Source organism: Scardinius erythrophthalmus, assembly GCF_964197995.2.
Source record: "Scardinius erythrophthalmus genome assembly, chromosome: 24".
Classification (NCBI taxonomy): domain Eukaryota; kingdom Metazoa; phylum Chordata; class Actinopteri; order Cypriniformes; family Leuciscidae; genus Scardinius; species Scardinius erythrophthalmus.
The window spans coordinates 17,457,557-17,476,692 of record NC_138244.1 but is presented as its reverse complement, the minus strand read 5'-3'; the positions used below and the strand labels follow the sequence as shown (position 1 = coordinate 17,476,692).

Below are 19,136 nucleotides of genomic sequence, written 5' to 3'. Positions count from 1 at the left end.
GACATCTACAGAGGAAGATGGCCAAAATAAACATCTACACAATATATATATATATATATATATATATGCTAATACATTAGTCAACATTTGAAGTGGATCAAAAAAGTTCATCAAAGTTGTCCTAAGGCAAGAACGGATATTGTTCAAAATTCATGTATAACTTCAAATGTTGACTGTGAGTGTGTATATATATATGTATATATATATATATATATATATATATATATATATATATATATATATATATATATATATATATATATATATATATATATATATATATATATACTACACATGAATGTATATACATATTAAAGTATATTATGTGCATGATGTACACAGCATTTACTAGTTGTTTATATTCACTACAAAACATTTTAAACAAAGAAATGTTTCTGCATTGATACTTATCAGATATATCCATGTCAAAAATCTCAAAATAGTCAAATTTTAGCCTACTAAAAGTTTGGGGTCCAAAAGAAAGAAATTTACACTTTTGTTCAGAAAGGACACATTAAAAACTGCTCAAAAGTGACAGTAAAGCCATTTATAATAACGTTTTCTATTGATAAGACGTGTTTCTTGAGCATTAAATCAGCATATTAGAATGATTTCTGAAGGATCATGCGACTGATGACTGAGGAAATAGCTGCTACAAACTAAGCTTTTCCATCACAAGAATAAATTTTATATATATATATATATATATATATATATATATATATATAAGAAATTGATAATATTTTACTATATTTTTGAACAAAGAAATGCAGAAGCAAAAGAGACTTTTTTCAAAAATATTTATATTGTCCATGATATAAAAAACAATTATCGGCCAAAATTGTATGTATGCACCCCCAGAAATAAACCCTCTAATACACCTATTTTTACATTTTGTTTTTATTTGGTATATTTAAAATCTATATGATTCTGGTGAAAATCATTGAACGCTAGATCCCACACTTCTTTTCTTTACACAAGTTCGTTGCCATAAGACTTAATGGTTTACTGTAAAGGTCTCTCCAACCTTTAATGGTTTCCTCTAATGTCCTCGGGAACATTTTCCAGCAAACTGGCCCTTACTGGCCCAAATGCCACTTTTAATACTTTCCTACAAACAGCAACTGACCAAACCCAAAACGAAGGTGAGAAGATAGAAAAGTTGTAAATTTAGATCCTCTTAAATTTCACTGTTTTGATCCTTTTACACATTTAAGCACTCATTTAAGGCCATGAATGCATTAGCATTACACTAATGTTGTAAAAACGTTTGCAGATGTTATTTCCGGTTTATTTTGATTTCAAGGTCTGCATCTAGACTGCTCAATTTTTCTTCACAATAATGCATAAAGACCAATATTAATAATTTACTGTGCATCAGCAGGTCTGTAACTTATATTAAATAAACAGCTCGACATAAAGCAAATGACAAATTGAAACCCAATCAAAGATTAAAAAGCCAAAGCTGTCTCACTCAACTTTCTGACGCAAAGGACAACATAACATTTCTGTATAAAAAGGAGAGAACTGTGACAACCGTTTAATATTATCGAAAAACAAAACATTGACCATAAAATGTGTTCATAGAACAATAAGCTTTGCGCTTAGCAAGTTTTAGCGAGTTTGTGTGCTGTGTGAAGCTAAACTACTTAGTTTGGGGGTAAAAATGAGTAAAATTACGAAATATGAACATTTCACATCATATTATTATAGTGTAAAATTATGGTTTTCTTCGAATTTCAGTTATATTTGTTTTAAAAAACACACACAAAAGTCTCCTAGCGCGAGCTGCTGTGAGCAATAAAGCACTAGCCGGCTCGGCTAGCTCGAGCTATTTCACAGGAAACGGACTGAATTGTTAGTGATTATTAGTGAATATTCATTTTTATTCGCATTTAACTCACCAGAACAGCACCATGAGGAAGGGGAACCGTTGGGGAAGCGGCTCGGGTCCACCGTCATACAGACACTGGAGTTGAGGTGAGGGCACTCCATGAGCCTGTGTGTGCTAGCTTAAGCACTAGCTAACACAGTCTGTCCTCTGCTGCACGATTTCTGTGTTTAAATTCTAAACGTGTATGTTTAAAAGCCACAAAATGTTTTTCCGAGAATCAGTATGTAGATTCCTAAACGTACAGATGTGTTAGCAGTGATGTTGCTCTGCTAAGTGAAGACAGTGTTGTTATGGTTAAAGAGGGCAGACATGCATGCATAGACTCGGGCTGTCTCAAAACCCCGCTGAGCTCCCTATCTAGACAGCAGAAATACAGTCTAAATAGGGAGCGTACTTGACAATCTTCAACCTTTACTTTTACTTTGATGGGATGTATACACAAGAATGTGTTAATCGAGAAAAGGCATGATTTAATTCAGATCCAGGGTCATAGGGAGAGCAGTGATGATGAGAGAGAATTAAGAGATTTGTCATAGTGGATGATAAGTGAGAAAGTGTAACTAATTTACAAAACAATATTTTACTGCAGGTGTTTTCAAACTTTTTCTCATTACAATTATATATAATCCTGAAGAAAAAAATAAAACTAAATAAAAAATATTTTATTTATTTATTTTAATCTTTTGAATCTTTAATGTGTAATAAAATAAAGTATGTAAATGTTAACTTATTTATTTTATTTTATGAAAGTATGACTAACAGTATAATAAAATAAATTCTGTAAATATTAAATATTATTATTTTTATTATTACATTTATTTATTTCATTTTTATTTCATTTATTAAATTAATTTATTTCATTTAATAAATTAACATTATTTCTGTAGAGAAATGTAAAAACATGGCTAACAATATAACATAATTTCTATGAATGTAATTTTTTATTTATTAATTTATTTTCATTTTACATTCATTTTTATATTATTTATTTTAATGTTATAGTTTTTCATTTTACTTCTGACGAGAAACATTGAACCGTGGCTAACAATAGAATTAATTCCTTAAATGTTGTTTATTTTTATTTTTTCCATATTTATTATCGCAATGTATTTATGTATTTCATCTGTGGCTAACAATTTAATAAAATTAATTCTGTAAATGTTAACATTTAATTATTATTGTATCGCAATTTATTTTATTTCTTTTTCTAAATAAATGTAATTTATTTTACTAAGAGAAACTATGACTATATACTTAAATTCTGTTAATGTTAACTTTTTTTTTTCATATTTCATATTTCATTTTGTTTTATTTCTGAAGAGAAACATAAAACTATGGCTAACAATAATACAATTTTTTCTATAAATGGTAACTCTTTATTTTCACTTTTTACACTATCTTTTCCTGTACCCTATGAGAGCCTCCAGCCGCCGCTTTATCGCAATACACTGATATTCTCGTTTTACATTTTAAACCATTTGTAAGACCATACAGCCATTTCTACTTAAAAATTTTATTGTGATATGACCAGTTTGATGGACATATAAAACAATGTAAATTAGAAGCTTCCAAACATAGAAGACACAAGTATAAAGTACAAGTAAATAAGCAACAGAAATGTTATTTGCCCTTTTTTTAAAGTCAAGCCTTTGCTTCTTAAAAAAAAATCACTTTACCAAAAAAAAAAAAAAAAAAAAAATGGGCAAAAGTTACAATATACATTTGTGGTTTAAAATGTAAGTTGGGAGATTTCAAGTTTCGATTGTAGAGATTTCAGCAGTGGCTGGCTGTGCTTCCCCTCCTCCCATCTCAATGGCCTGCTCTTTCAGCGGCTGCTCTGCTGACTTCCCATCTTTCTTCTGACGTTTCTTCGAGCTAGGCCTAGAAAATAAAAAAATGAATGATAGAAATTCCAGCGTAAATACTGAAAAAGTGAAGTAACAGATAATATGGCCTAAAACAAACAAAAATGTACTGTAATGACATACTTCTTGAAAGCAAAGACAATCACCACAATGAGAATAATGGCACCAAGAAGACCAAACACAACGCCCAGGATAATTCCTGATGGGATAATAAGAAATAATATCAGTGGATAAATGAGTTGAATGAGTTGAAAACATCATAGGCTATTCGAGTTTCACTTACCAACTGGTACATCTGATTCACCTGAATGGTCCTCGTGGCCTACATCTATTCAAACAAATGTACAATTTCTGCATATAGATCTTTGGGTAAAATCACTATTATAAGTTTCATTTCACACCACACGTACCTGCTGCATTGAAACACGTGGCATTGCACCGGTCAGCAGAGAGGAATCGGTTTCCGTTTCCCACACATCCGGTCCAGAAGAAAGACGTGCATGTGTGAAGTTCAGGACTGTAGTAATACCGCAGATAGTGACCAAAACATTCCCCTACTTCTTTTGGAAGATGGCAAGCTTTGCGTTCTGCATAACAACAAAAAATAAAATTCCGTTTTTGCCACAGGGTGGCAGTATTTCCTTCAGCAAAAAAATGTTACGCATTAAGTATCATTGTAGTTGGTACACAAATGACAACAAATGAATGAATTAATCACAATGCATTTCACACAAAACGATTTATGTTGCATTATTGCAGATGAATGTGAGAAGAAAGATTACCGTCTATAGGGAACAGCTCTTCAGCTCTGCGAGAACAGTTTCTCATGCACTGCCTCTCTATAATGAAACGGTTTGCATTTCCACCCTCCCCTTTGTACCGGAATGGATGACAACTGTCTTTTTCTTTATCGTAGTACATATAAACCACAGGATCAGCTGAACCCGTTCCTTCATCTGGTTTCAGACTGCAGGCATCTAGATTTGGAGAAAAAATAAAGAAAGGAGGAGTAGGTTCTTGTCCAAGATCTTGTAAAGCACTATTTAACCCCCACTATGTGAACACAAAAGAAGATATTTTGAAGAATGTGACCAGCGAGGCAGTTGACGGACCCCATTGACTTTCATATAGAAAAAAAAATACTATGGAAGTCAATAGTCAACTGTCTGGTGACCAACATTCTTCAAAATATATTCTTTTGTGTTCAGCAAAACAAAGAAACTCATACAGGTTTGGAACAACATGAGGTTGTGTAAATGACAAAATTAAATTTTTAGGTGAACTATCTCTTTAAAGCAGGATGCATTCTGATTGACTATCACAATGTCGTAGTCTGTGCCATTATTGTTATAGTTGTGTTGTGCTATTCTTTTTTATCGTTATCGTTCTTAGTTTGAACGGGCCTTTATACAAATGAGATCATACGATTTAGCCACCAATTAGTAAAATAGTTATGAATAGTGAATGAATTGCCATGATATCTTGTTGTACATTCTGCTAACTTGGTCGGAACAACCATGGAAATGGGAGTGATCTTTGTATCTTGAATGAGTAATGTGTAACTAGTCTGGATACAGTCCACACCTAGTTTTTATGACGGTTGTAAATGTTGTCATATTTTATTTATTTTTTAAGACACTTTCGTGTTAACAATTACTCACATTTTAAACCTGGACAACCTTGACTGTGGCCTACAAAAACCTGGCACAATGGTTTTATTTGTGCCTGTTTGTACAGTTAAAAATATTCTCTTGTATCAGATGTGTAGTTGTAAGTCCACGTAAATTTGCAATTGTAAACAAACACAAACATAAATTTTCTTGTTCTCATTAATATAATCAATTGCAATGCCCAGTGTTGTAAGTTTACACACGTTTTATGCGTGAAGTCTGTTAAAACTTGCCCGTTCTAATCTGTTTGTATGTATTCTGGTTATGTTTTGTGTGTACAGCTTTAGATGACTTATGTTTTTGTAATTCCATTAACCTTTCATTTTTATTCCCAATTTTTTATGCGACTGATTCTTCTTGTAAATATTATGCAAATTCCGTTAAAAAACAAACAGAATGCCAATTCACTGCACTACTTTTCAGTTGTTCCATTGAGTGTGGATTTGAATTGAATTGGCCACGCCCCACAGGAAGTTGCATAGAAATTACAGGAAGTGGAATTTGCTGATTTACAATTCAAACAAATTCGAACTAAGTGTTCGGCCATATAATAAAAGTTAATTTGTTAAATATAAAGATGTTTAAAAAAAATTAAGTAGACGTTTATAGGTAAAAACATTTTTTAGGGCTTTTTAAGCAATAATCCAAGGTTTGTCTCAACAAACCTTCGTTTTCTAGGTGTGACGGAGCTTCATAGACGGAACCTTTGCTCATGCTTATATATCTTCACTTTACTTTCATTACATTTCATCACACAGAATACACGATACAACCTTGAGAATTGTATTTTCAACATTCGTTTTTTCAAGTAATGAGTTAAAAACAAAGACCAAACCCATAAACCTTATTATAACTCACAACACAAATTAATATCTTTACCTTTCTGTGTTTAAAAAAAACCCTCTTACCTGGTTTCTGAGTTTGGGCCTGAATGTTGTGGTTCAGAGCAAAAATTAACAAAATAATGCCAAGTTCCCTCATAGTGCACCACATAGTTGTGTGAAGACTGGTGTAGATGAACGTTTGCGAATAATAATCAGTGAGGGGAGGATGCTTTGCACTTTGTACTTCCTTGAGATAAGAGCAATAAATGTTGAGGAGGGGACAATGCTAATGTTACTGTAGATTCACAGTATGATTTCTGTCAAATAACTTGATAACAGAGACTTATAGCTTATAGCGTCAAATGAAACTTTATTGTTTTGCAGAATTTGAAATAAGTTCACTTACAGATATAGCAGAAGACATAATTGATTGGACATTATTAGGTGTATATTGACAAGTTTATGTAAAATGGTTGACTTGTTTTGCACTGCTCATATGACACCTGGCTGTGGGAAGACTTCTTCTTGACAGCAAAGACAATCACCACAGTGAAAATAATGACACCAATAAGACCAAGTGCAACACCCCAGATAATTCCTGATGGGATAATGAATTAATTGAATTAATATCGGTGGATAAATTAGTTGAATGAGTTGAAAACATCATATTCAAGTTTCACTTACCAACTGAGTCCTCGTGGCCTTGATCTAATCAAACAAATGTACATTAATTATGTTTTTTTGCATATAGATCTCTGGGTAAAATCACTATTATAAGTTTAATTTCACACCACACGTACCTGCTGCATTGAAACACGTGGCATTGCACCGGTCAGCAGAGAGGAATCGGTTTCCGTTTCCCACACATCCGGTCCAGAAGAAAGACGTGCATGTGTGAAGTTCAGGACTGTAGTAATACCGCAGATAGTGACCAAAACATTCCCCTACTTCTTTTGGAAGATGGCAAGCTTTGCGTTCTGCAAAAAAATAAAAAATAAATACCACAGGGTGGCAGTATTTTCTTAAGTCAAAGATGTTTGACTTAAGAATGAGTCAGTAGGCTAAATGAAAATCTGTTTTATGCAAAAACAATTTATGCTGCATTATTGCAGACGAATGTGAGAAGAAAGATTACCGTCTATAGGAACAGCTCTTCAGCTCTGCGAGAACAGTTTCTCATGCACTGCTTCTCTATAATGAAACGGTTTGCATTTCCACCCTCCCCTTTGTACCGGAATGGATGACAACTGTCTTTTTCTTCATCGTAGTACATATAAACCACAGGATCAGCTGAACCCGTTCCTTCATCTGGTTTCAGACTGCAGGCATCTAGATTTGGAGAAAAATGAATAAGGAGAGTGATTTGTACTGTATTATATCTCTGTCCGAGGTCCTCAATTAAAATGTTGTAAAATCTACACTACACATCCTACATTATGCCAGATCATCCATGGAAATTATGTCAAGAGAATGAGTTTTGTATCTTGAATGTTATTTTTAACTAGACAGTCCACACAACTACAGAAATGACACCACAATCATCTGTATAGATATGTTTTTTTTTTTTAATTTGTCAATTTTTATCGGAAATGTAATTTTTTTTGTGTAATTCTTACTGTTTTTCAGGATAAAGTATGCCCCCCCTAAGAACAGTGCATTTGCTTTTAAATTTGAACATATTTAGATTAAGTTTAGCATGTGCAGGATGATGATGCATGATCCAATGTGTTATTATAGGTAATAAATAGGAACATTTGCTAATTTAGTTGTTATACAAAATGTAAAATTATTCAAAGAGACTATCTTACCCCACTACTGGGGAAATTTGGTCACCTGGGGTAAGAAGCCCCACTTTTATAATGTATAAATGACTTTTGATATGATTCTTATTATTAATAATATTTTTTTAAATGGTCAGTTACTTCAAAATAAAAACTATAACTTTACTCCACAAATCTGAAAACATAAATGTGTCCACAAACCCCCTATTAACAAATAGACACAAAATATTTGATATTCAACTTAAACCAATGTCATAGATCACTATTTTACAGAGACTTTGCCCAATTCTGAAATTCACTCTGTAGAAATTGCGATTTTAACTGTAAAAATGCTTCCTGTTAATTGGTTAAACTTAACAGTTTGTTCTCTTACTATATGGTTAAAAACTATAATAGATCTTTCAGGGCATTTCATATAATTTTAAATGTGGCATTTTTATAAGTAAAATATAAACTATACTATACAGTGAAAAATGTAAATTGACATTCCCTGTGTGACACTCTATATTTGATGGTCTTTCATTTAAAGTCCCCCTGTGGTGAAAATCAAGCTTTTAATGTTGTTTATATGTCTATGTGATGTTTTTAATATGAGTTAAGACAAACCATGTGCAAATTCATAAGTCAACACCATTGCTGAGTATTTTCTCTTTAAAACTGCAGTGAACCAAAGACAGTCTCAAAATCGCGGTTTGAAATCGCTGGTGTTTCTTACGTCACAAACTACCTTGTAACCAATCATGTCAACGTATGATCGACAACGAGTGAATCTCTGTGCTGATGTGAGTGAGTGGAGGCGGGGCTAATTTGCATATTCATAGAACCGCGTAAACTAAATGAAGCAAGGGTAACAAGTTACATTCAAGCAATTTTTTTGAAGGAAAAATTTTTTAACTTTGTAATTTTGGTGATCAAAGATGAGTTTTAAGAGATACAATTATTGACTTCTTATTAGTTTTGTAATAAGTTACATAAATTAGGGTTTTATGTTTCTACATGAACGTTTATTGCATTATTTTAGTGTTACCATGATGGTGTTTTGTATTTGTGTGTAAATGACACTGCTTGCACCTTCTATATATTAGTATTTACTTCATCTTGTGATGAACTTTGATTCGTCGTGTGGTTTTCTCTTTACCACCTGTGTTATTATGGTGGTTGTCAGTATATGTTAAAGGATCAAAACAGATTTTAGTTGCAGTGTGGTTATGCTTATTCAGCAGAAAAGGACTGTTGGATTTACTATTTTATTTATTTATTTATTTATTTATTGTTTGTAAATTACAACATTTTAAACGTTTTAAACTTTAAAATGTACAGGTTGTTCTGTAAAGTTGTTTACATTTTACTGTATTTTTACATAATTATTCTGGCAATCAAAGCCATTTGTTGTCCGGTAAAGGTTTTCTTACACAGTTGGGTTTTTTTTTTTACACAGTTCTTAAAATTCTTCATCTTATATCAGGTTTTGAATTTGAACTATTAAAGCTTTTTCATCAAGACTCTGGATCAACAAATATCCTGATGTTTCATAATTGCAAATTAGCCCCGCCTCCACTCACTCACACCAGCACAGAGATTCACTCGTTGTCGATCACACGTTGACCTGATTGGTTACAAGGTAGTTTGTGACGTCAGAAAAACCAGCGATTTCAAACCGCGATTTTGAGACTGTCTTTGGTTCACTGCAGTTTTAAGGAGAAAATACTCAGCAATGGTGTTGACTTATGAATTTGCAGATGGTTTGTCTTAAAGTATATTAAAAACACCATATAGACATATAAACAACATTAAAAACTTGATTTTTTAGCACAGTGGGACTTTAAAGGGTCACTAAATCTCTGAAATTTTGTTGGAATCTTCTCCATATGTTAACGATTACTAGCGTTTAAAGGTGATGATACACAGGGCAACTTTTGGAACAATGTTGCTGGGCAATCTTGCTGAGCGGTTGTTGCTTGGGCACTTTCCCATTGAAAATGGGAAATACATTTATATCTGGATAATTTAGATCGGTCGTGGGCCCTGTGTCTCATCTGGTTGCCCGTTGACGGCAACATTGCCCAGCAACATTGCCCAGCAACATTGCCCAAAAAGTTGCCCTTTGTATCATCTTTACACTTGGGTAACAAGTGACTAATTGTAGCCTAGAAACCTAAGACAATGGCTTCACTTTCTGTTTGTACTGTTTACTGATTTGCAATCATACCTAAACACAAACATTTAACTGCCAATTTCAATGAGTTTGCATGTGCCACTGCCAAGTGGTTTACAGGGTTATTACTATTCTACTGGTCTAAAACACAGTGACAAACAGAACAAGTTATTATAAGATCAAACCAGACATAAACCCTGTTAGCAAATTCATTAATTAACCTTTGTGTTTTATTTATCTACATTTTACAATAACAACACTTACCTGGTTTCTGAGTTTGGGCCTGAATGTTGTGGTTCAGAGCAAAAAGGAATAAAATGATGCCAAGTTCCCTCATAGTGAACCACAGAGTTGTGTGAACGCTGGTGTACATGAATGTTTGATCAAGTTATGATCAGACAATAGATTATTTGATCTTTGTACTGTCTAAAGAGCAATAAAACTTAGAGGAGGAAATAAGTATGATTTCCAATAAGTCGATTGGACAGCGCTAAGTAAAATGAAAGTATTATGGCATTTAGTTAAAGGGATCCTATGCCCTTTAACGAAGTGTTGATTTTGTTTTTGGTGTGTACTGTAATATGTTTTCATGCTTGATTGTTCAAAAAATGCATATTTTCACATATTTTACATTATTACAGCTCCTCTCTCCCCAGTCTGGTTGAACGCGTCGTTTTCGACGAAGCCCCTCCTTCCGAAATACGAAATGTGCTGTGATTGGTTAGCTGGCCCAGTGTGTTGTAATTGGCAGCACTTAGCGCGTGTTCGGGAAATGTCATGTCCCATTCATAACCGCGAGCTCTACTCAGATGTCAGATGGCTTAAATTTCAAACCATTTCAAGCCTGATTCAGACCCTGACAATGTTAACGAACAAGAGGATTGTGCTGAACGGATTTCAAGCACGGACTTTGCAAGCACATATTTCACAGGGGTATGTTTTGTTTTTTTCTTATAGATTTGATGTTATCCACCATTTAATCATATTTGTCAGAAAACTATGGTAATACAAACAGTTATCAATCACAACATCATTTTAGAATTTTAGCTCACTGTAATGTTAGTTACAGTATAGTAGGGCAAAGCTTTGCCCTTCGTTTACATCATAGCTATCATAGCAACTACATAAAGTTTATAATTTGTACTGTTAATAGAAAACACAACTACAAATAAGACACACTTACAAGTTGTGATCCATAAACAACAGATTGTCCCGACAAAATAGGAATGGCTACGTCTTTTAGGAGAAGCTTTTGTGCGAACGTTGAGGTTATAATGTTCAGGAACAGTAAAATAAATTTTACCCTCTCTAAGTTTGTTAGCCATAGGACAAACTTTTTCATGTGTGTGAAAAACAGCGACAATAACTCTTCCTCTTCTAAGCAGCCCAACATGGCCTCACCCACTTTGTTGCATGTTTCAGGGGCGGGGTTTATGTAATTTTTAGGCTTTGTGATGTCACCAACCCGGGAAGAAGCTCATCGTAGTCCATACCAGCCGTTTGTAAAAGACAATGGGCCCTATCTTGCACCCAGCGCAATTGACTTTGTACACCGACGCATGTATCATTCCTATTTTGCACCCGCACAAAGCGCGCTTTTCCCTCCACAGAAGCACGTTGGTTAATTAAGAAATACACTTGCGCTCCCCGGGGAAGCGTGTGCACAACGCGAATGCACTTTGATTCTCTCATCTACACAGAAGCAGCAGTTTTCATTTTTGCAAATCATACATTATTACGATAGATAGATAGATAGATAGATAGATAGATAGATAGATAGATAGATAGATAGATAGATAGATAGATAGATAGATAGATAGATAGATAGATAGATAGATAGATAGATAGATAGATAGATAGATAGATAGATAGATAGATAGATAGATAGATAGATAGACAATTTATTATAAAAGCATACATCTAGCTTACACATTTACCCAAATTATCATACGCCTTTTTAACCGAAGTTAATTTGGGTGTGTTCCTCCATCCCCAACGTCCCTGACGAGAGCATTGCTCTCCTTGGCTGTGAACCGCTCCTGGTGCGCGCCTGGCAAATCCGCCGTTATAATAGGAATCCGCTTTAGAACAAGCGCGCCTGCTCTTAAAGGGAATGTGAGATGACGCTCTGATTGGTTTATTTCACGTTACGCCCAAACCACACCTATGAATAATGAAGCTACTTCAGACCAACCCATTTTAGATTTGCGCCTGGCGCAAGAGTCATTTATCCCGCCGGGAAAATAGCAACAGCGCCAAGACCTGCCCACAAAGTTACTTGCGCTTTGCGCTTTGACACTTGCGTTTCAGATCGTTAAAATAGGGCCCAATATCTCCCTTTGCATTGAACTTTTAGCCTCGTAACTTTGCAGATGTTGTTTATGCTCAAACAGCAACATAACACACTAACTGAAGTAAATATTTAAAAAAAATCACAATCAAGGACCATCAATATATATTCAATAATATTATAACATAATATAATAATGTGTATAATGACCATGTTTATGCACCTCACTATGGGAGAATTCTTCAGAGGTTACAAGTGAAAATAGTAGCATGATGCCAAAGAGGCTCCACAAATCATGTGGCAGATTCAGGTTTCAGTATTGGCTGTTCCTAATAGTGGAACATTAACACACAATTAAGTCTATTCAAATCTACAGTCCCATCATAAATAAGATTATTTAAAAAAAATTATATATTATATTACATGTAAAAATGCTAAATATATTTACTCTGGAGTGGCTCAGCTCAGCTGGTATATCACTTCTCCCTCATTTGACCTTTGATTCACTAAATGATCATCCATGTGTCTCTAGTGGGTGATTCACATAGTATGTGACATATGTATGTGACAGATTTAGCTTGGAGTGGCTGGAAGCTTGTTTCCTCTGTGTAATAGTGGAAACAAGGTTTTTCAGAGGTTTCACTTGTAACCTCTGAGGAATTCTCCCATAGTGAGGTGCATAAAAATGGTCATTATACACATTATTATATTATGTTATATCATAATATTATTGAATATATATTGATGGTCCTTGATTGTGATTTTTTTTTTTTTACTAGAGCGCATGTGGCGGAAGACAAAATTTGTAGTCCATTATAACATCTACAAAGACAGCATCCATGCTTTCAATATGGAACTAGGCAAATCTAGACAGACTTTCTTCTCAAATATTATAAACAGTAATTTAAACAACACACGCACTCTTTTTGCTACTGTAGAGAGACTGACAACCCCCCCAAGCCAGATTCCCAGTGAAATGCTCTCAGACAACAAGTGCAGTGAGTTTGCTTCTTTCTTCTCTGAGAAAATCAATAATATCAGAAAGGTGATCAGCACATCCTCGTGTTGCCCTGGGGTCAGACAGATCAAACCACCTGAGAAAGTAGTTACTATATCTGACTTAAAAGAAATTGATGGCAAAATTTTGGAAGAAACCGTACAGCACCTTAAAACATCAACCTGCGCTCTTGACACACTTCCCACATCATTTTTCAATGATCTTCTAGAAGTGGTAAATGCTTCACTTCTCTCTGGGAGTTTTCCAAACTCCCTGAAAACTGCAGTTGTCAAGCCCCTCCTGAAAAAGAACAATCTGGATAAGACCATATTAAGCAACTATAGGCCGATCTCAAATCTTCCTTTCATAGGCAAGATCATTGAAAAAGTTGTCTTCAATCAGCTGAACAAATTCTTAAGCTCGAATAGATACTTTGACAATTTTCAATCTGGTTTCCGACCGCACCACAGCACAGAGACAGCGCTCATAAAGATAATAAACGATATTCGCTTAAATACTGATACAGGCAAATTATCAGTGCTGGTACTACTCGACCTCAGTGCTGCATTTGACACTGTCGATCATAACATACTTCTTGACAGGCTGGAAAACTGGGTGGGGCTTTCTGGGATAGTCCTAAAATGGTTCAGGTCATACTTAGATGGGAGAGGTTATTATGTGAGTATAGGAGATCATAAGTCTGAGTGGACATCCATGACATGCGGAGTCCCTCAAGGCTCAATTCTTGCGCCACTCCTGTTCAACCTGTATATGCTCCCAATGAGCCAAATAATGAGAAAGAACCAAATTGCTTACCACAGCTATGCAGACGACACACAGATTTACTTAGCCCTATCACTTAACGATCAGAGTGGAGCCGGAGAGCTGACATGTCCAGGCGATGCCGAGGATTCAGCGGGACATGGTGGGGCCACCGGCTCTGGCGACTGAGGTGCAGACTGTGACACAGATGTGCACGGTGGAGACAGAGGGAGTGAGGACCAAGGAGGAACTGAAGGGAGTGAGGAGTCCAATGGAGCCGGGGGGGACGAATGGACGAGGCCTAGAGTAGTGCAGTCCAGAGGTGAGGTTAGGTCGACGAGCGACCAAGGTGGATCCGGGGGGGCGAGGGAGCCTGACAGAACTGGTGACCAGATGGGCCACGGTGGAGCTGAGGGAGGTAGGAGCCAAGAGGACGTTAATGGACCGTTGGGCTGAGGTGGAGTTCGGGTCACGGAGGTTGGAGGTGGAGACCAGGGATCCACCGACCAGGCTGGAGCTGTAGGCCGGCAGACCCACGGCGACTTCACCTCCCTGAAGGTGGTAGGAGGAGCTGAGGGGCTGACAGGCAGTGGTGGAAGAAAGGTTGAGAGGTGGTAGATGGGAGGAGGTGGGAGAGGGAGGCTGGATGGGAATTTGGAGACAGACTCGGGGACAGAAGATTCGGCTTCGGCAGGACTGACGTGAACAGTCTCTGTCTCGGCGGGACGAGACCCTGGACTGGGCGTGGCCGCGGCCTATGCCTTGTACTCATGTCAGTCAGCCCTCCCGCCTGCTTTAAACCTGAAGGTCATCTGTCTGTCATTACACGCGACTCGCATGTAGACTATCACAATGTTAAGTCCATAGGTGTAATTTGCGGGTGGGACATACACTACTGGTCAAAAGTTTTAGATCGGTAAGATTTTTTATGTTTTTAAAAGAAGTCTCTCAAGCAGTGCTCACCAAGGCTGCATTTATTTGATAAAAAAAACAGTATTATTGTGAAATATTTTGACAATTTAGAATGACTGTTTTCTATTTTAATATATTTTAAAATGTAATTTATTCCTGTGATCAAAGCTGAATTTTCAACATCATTACTCCAGTCTTCAGGGTCACATGATCCTTCAGAAATCATTCTGATATGATGATTTGATGCTCAAGAAACATGTGTAATTTTTTTTTCAAAATTCTTTGATGAATAGAATGTTCAAAAGCATTTATCGTTAAATAGAATATTTTCTAACATTATAAATGTCTTTACTGTAACTTTTGATCAGTTTAACTCATCCTTGATGAATAAAAGTATTGATTTATTTTATTTCTTTCCCCCAAAAATAAAATTAAAAAATTCTTACTGACCCCAAACTTTTGAACGGTATAATGTTACAAAAGCTTTAGATTTCAGATAAATGCTGTTCTTTTGAACATTCTATTCATCATAGCACCTGTTATAAAACTGTTTTCAACATTGATAATAATCATAAATGTTTCTTGAGCATCAAATCATCATATTAGAATGATTTCTGTAGGATATGTGACACTGAAGACTGGAGTAATGATGCTGAAAATTCAGCTTTGATCACAGGAATAAATTACACTTAACTATATTCACATAGAAAACAGCTGTTTTAAATTGTAATAATATTTCACAATATGACTGTTTTTGTTTGTATTTTTAATTAAATAAATGCAGCCTTGGTGAGCAGAAGAGACTTATTTTAAAAACATTAAAATCTTACCGTTCTAAAACTTTTGACCGGTAGTGTATGTCCCCACCATGTTTTGCCATGGTCGATATTGTCCCCACCACTTTTTAAAACATCTCGCGGCACCAATTCTACAAATAAATAAAACATCTCCAGTTAACTGGCAGAGCATTCATTTCGTTCATTTTTTAAATAAGAGACGATCTAGCGCTAAAATGTGTTTTTTAAATCAAGTGATCCAAGTGCTCGTTGCCGCTGCGATCAGTGGCGCGGATACAGTGTTTTCTCGTGTGGCTCGCGCACACGCCGCACTGTCTTCACTCGGACGCGCGTTTCAATCCGTTGGGGACACTCTCTATTCGTTCTGGTGAAATCACAAAACATAATGCACACAAACGTGTCCCTGCTTGATATACAACCACTGATGAACATAATCGGTTTTGATGAGAAAAAAGAAAAGAAAAAAACTATAGGCCCTACGAGAAAAAAAAAAAAAAAAACTTAGAGTACAGATTAAAACCCAGAACCTCTGACACGCTTGGCGAAAGTTCTACCACTGGACCATTAAGATACACGTTGGTCGAATAGGCGGATCTATGTATTTATTCACACGAAAATTCGGCACTGACAACATATTAGGCTACATCTCATTAAACGACAAATTAAACCCCATGTAGCCTACTATTTAAATCGATTGCTGGACATCGTAATGTTATTGTACATATATCTGATTTACCATTGTATTAGCAACCCCCACCCCACCTGTCCCACACACTTTTTAAAACAAAGTTATGCCACTGAAGGCTATAAGTCAGTGCGCGCACGGAGAGCGTGTGGCCGACCCGTGCAGAATTTTTTTTTCGTAGCCACTGTAGCCTACATAGTCCTCAGGACTTTATTAAAATGAAGTTATTTATTAATTCATTATTATTATTATTATTATTAATATTTAAATTTTTTATTGTTTTTATTCATCTGATTGGGTGGGCCACCGGTCAATCTGGGAGGGCACGTGTTTGTTTTTTGTTTGTTTGTTTGTTTTTTCACTCTCCCTGTAACGTTTAAACGTCCAGTGTTCGTCTAACATTTCTAAATGTTACAAGGCCTACTTGTTGCAGAATGTTCGGAGAACATTCAAAAGTAACAATACATAATGTGTGCAACTTCGCCCAACCACATTCTTTTTTTTAAACTTGACGTTTTGAACGTTCAGAGAACATTGCAGTAACTTAAACTTAATTTGTATATTCATAACTTAATGTAACGTTATCAAAACGTTCTTATAAGCCTAACAAATTTTTGTTTACTGGGAATAAAGGAATAATTGCAGTCCTCGAATTTGATTGGCTAGGCGGCGTTGCGTCCTACTTGATGGATAGATGATAAATTACGTAGCAAAACCAGTCAAAGATAATGTATAGGCTACATTTGCACATTAAACACAATACCTGCAATACATAGACACCTATAATAACGCAGTGTGTCATTTGCGGGCTCAGTAAACACCAAGCAAATGTTACAATATGGAAATATTATCACTGTCATAAGCTGTAATTTTTTTTTCTCATATCACATGACGCACCATTGTACATTGTTTGCGGAGTTTTAAAATTACCGGTTTGAGAACGTGTGGCTAATGGCTATTTAGACAAAGTTGTGCGCTTCTGATGCTTAAAAAGCTGTCTGGGTAGTAGCAACACTCGAGGAGGCACAGCCACAGATTTGTATGAAGTCACTACAAACGAGCGACAGATATCATCACCGTGACGTCAGTTTGTTTAACTCGCGAGCGCACCATGCTTGATATAAGAGACGGTTCCAACAGCTTTGTCAAAATTTCTCTCTTCTGAGTCGACTTCTGAGGGTACGTGAGAAGCCTGCATTTCTCTGCAATGACAATTACACTTCTATTCCTCATCTTCATCGCGTGTCCCCTCGCGTCCACAGGTAAGTTACTCTCGCGCACTATAGTCTGTAAAGTCTTGCAGAGCTCACTTTATAATAAGCCTAAACTTCTATTGATAGGTCAAAAACATGGTAAACTGTTCCTTAACAGATTACTACTACATGTGCATTCAAAATTGTAGCTTACATATTGAGAACTAAAAAAAAGTGATTTGTTAAACATTAGATAGCTAGCCTATATAATGTGGAAATGTTTGATACTGTATATAATAATTGGATAAATGTGCTGCAGAAATGTACCATTTACTCTTATTTCTGTTTCATTATTTTAAAACACACATTTCTGAAAATTTCTCTATTTGCATATATGTTAATGTTAGTCATTTAAAAAAAAACGAATTATTACTGTGAAAAATAGTCAATAAAAATATAAAATCATAACATTTTGCATCACTTTAACTGGACAACATGGTCTCATATTGGTATAGAAGCAGTAATTTCGGAGAAAATTTAACATCAAATATAGATTCCTGGAAGTTCATTTGAGTAGTTAACATAATGAGTGGGTGAATGTTGTTTCCATAAATGAACAACCTTGGGAGTAAAGAACATGTCAAATGTGTAATTATAAACTTGCAGAACCCCAAAATGCTCTGAATTAGCGTGAAGATTTCTGTCTGCAGATCTGACAAATGGCCTTAAATGACCCTAGTGTATTGAAAACCACAGGAGGAACATTTGTCACGCCAAATTAGCGCCCAGGTGCTGACTTAATTGCACTGCTGATATCTTGTCTGTAGATCTTCCCCAAAAGGGTCAGTTCAGGAAAAACCTGCGCTCCCACAATAGCAAGGAAGATTAACTTTTATGAAAGAAAGTGATGACCAAATTGCTGAGGACATTTTTGCACCTTCCTGTTTGGAGTCTCAGTCTCATATTTGGAAAAATATCATATTTCCTATGTCATTTAGAAACATTTCCATCACTGTATAGTTAATGCATAGTAGTTTTCCTGTAAAAAAATATTTAAAGAAATAGCTGCACCGTACAAAAATGCTTTTAGCTTTCATCATAGACTGGACAAGTATGTCTTTTAAATCTTAGTTTGGACTTAGAAATGCCTTGATTTCCGTTGACTTGCTCTTCAGCATTTTTAGCAGTGGCAGATTATACACGCTCCCGGGGAACCTCGTTGTCAACCAGAAATCTGTGGGAAAGACCAGCAAGAGTCTGACTCAGCCTGTCCGTCAGATTGACTGAGAATAGCCTGCAATGCCCGGAGCA

General features: G+C 35.7%; 3 protein-coding genes across 3 annotated transcripts in view; all 3 read right to left on the bottom strand.

The window, feature by feature from the left end:
* The window catches only part of usp3 (ubiquitin specific peptidase 3), a 19,153-nt gene extending 16,722 nt beyond the window's left edge, over positions 1-2,431 (bottom strand). The window contains exon 1 of the mRNA XM_081356281.1: positions 1,905-2,431. Within this exon, the coding sequence (XP_081212407.1) occupies positions 1,905-1,995 (91 nt within the window). The 5' untranslated portion in view covers positions 1,996-2,431. The remainder of the gene's footprint in view (positions 1-1,904) is intronic.
* A 957-nt stretch (positions 2,432-3,388) lies between these two features.
* LOC308684927 (boophilin-H2) lies at positions 3,389-6,410 on the bottom strand (the record flags this gene model as incomplete). The annotated part of the gene is made up of 6 exons (XM_081356302.1): positions 3,389-3,775; positions 3,883-3,958; positions 4,043-4,087; positions 4,170-4,346; positions 4,542-4,736; positions 6,338-6,410. The coding sequence occupies 6 exons, from the start codon at positions 6,408-6,410 to the stop codon at positions 3,646-3,648; spliced, it is 696 nt and encodes a 231-aa protein (XP_081212428.1). The 3' UTR covers positions 3,389-3,645.
* A 519-nt stretch (positions 6,411-6,929) lies between these two features.
* Positions 6,930-10,526, bottom strand: LOC308684599 (kunitz-type serine protease inhibitor A-like; the record flags this gene model as incomplete). The annotated part of the gene is given in 5 exon segments (XM_081355864.1): positions 6,930-6,961; positions 7,054-7,230; positions 7,389-7,400; positions 7,403-7,582; positions 10,454-10,526. Coding segments are annotated over 5 exon segments (474 nt in total).
* Between the last annotated feature and the right edge of the window lie 8,610 nt (positions 10,527-19,136).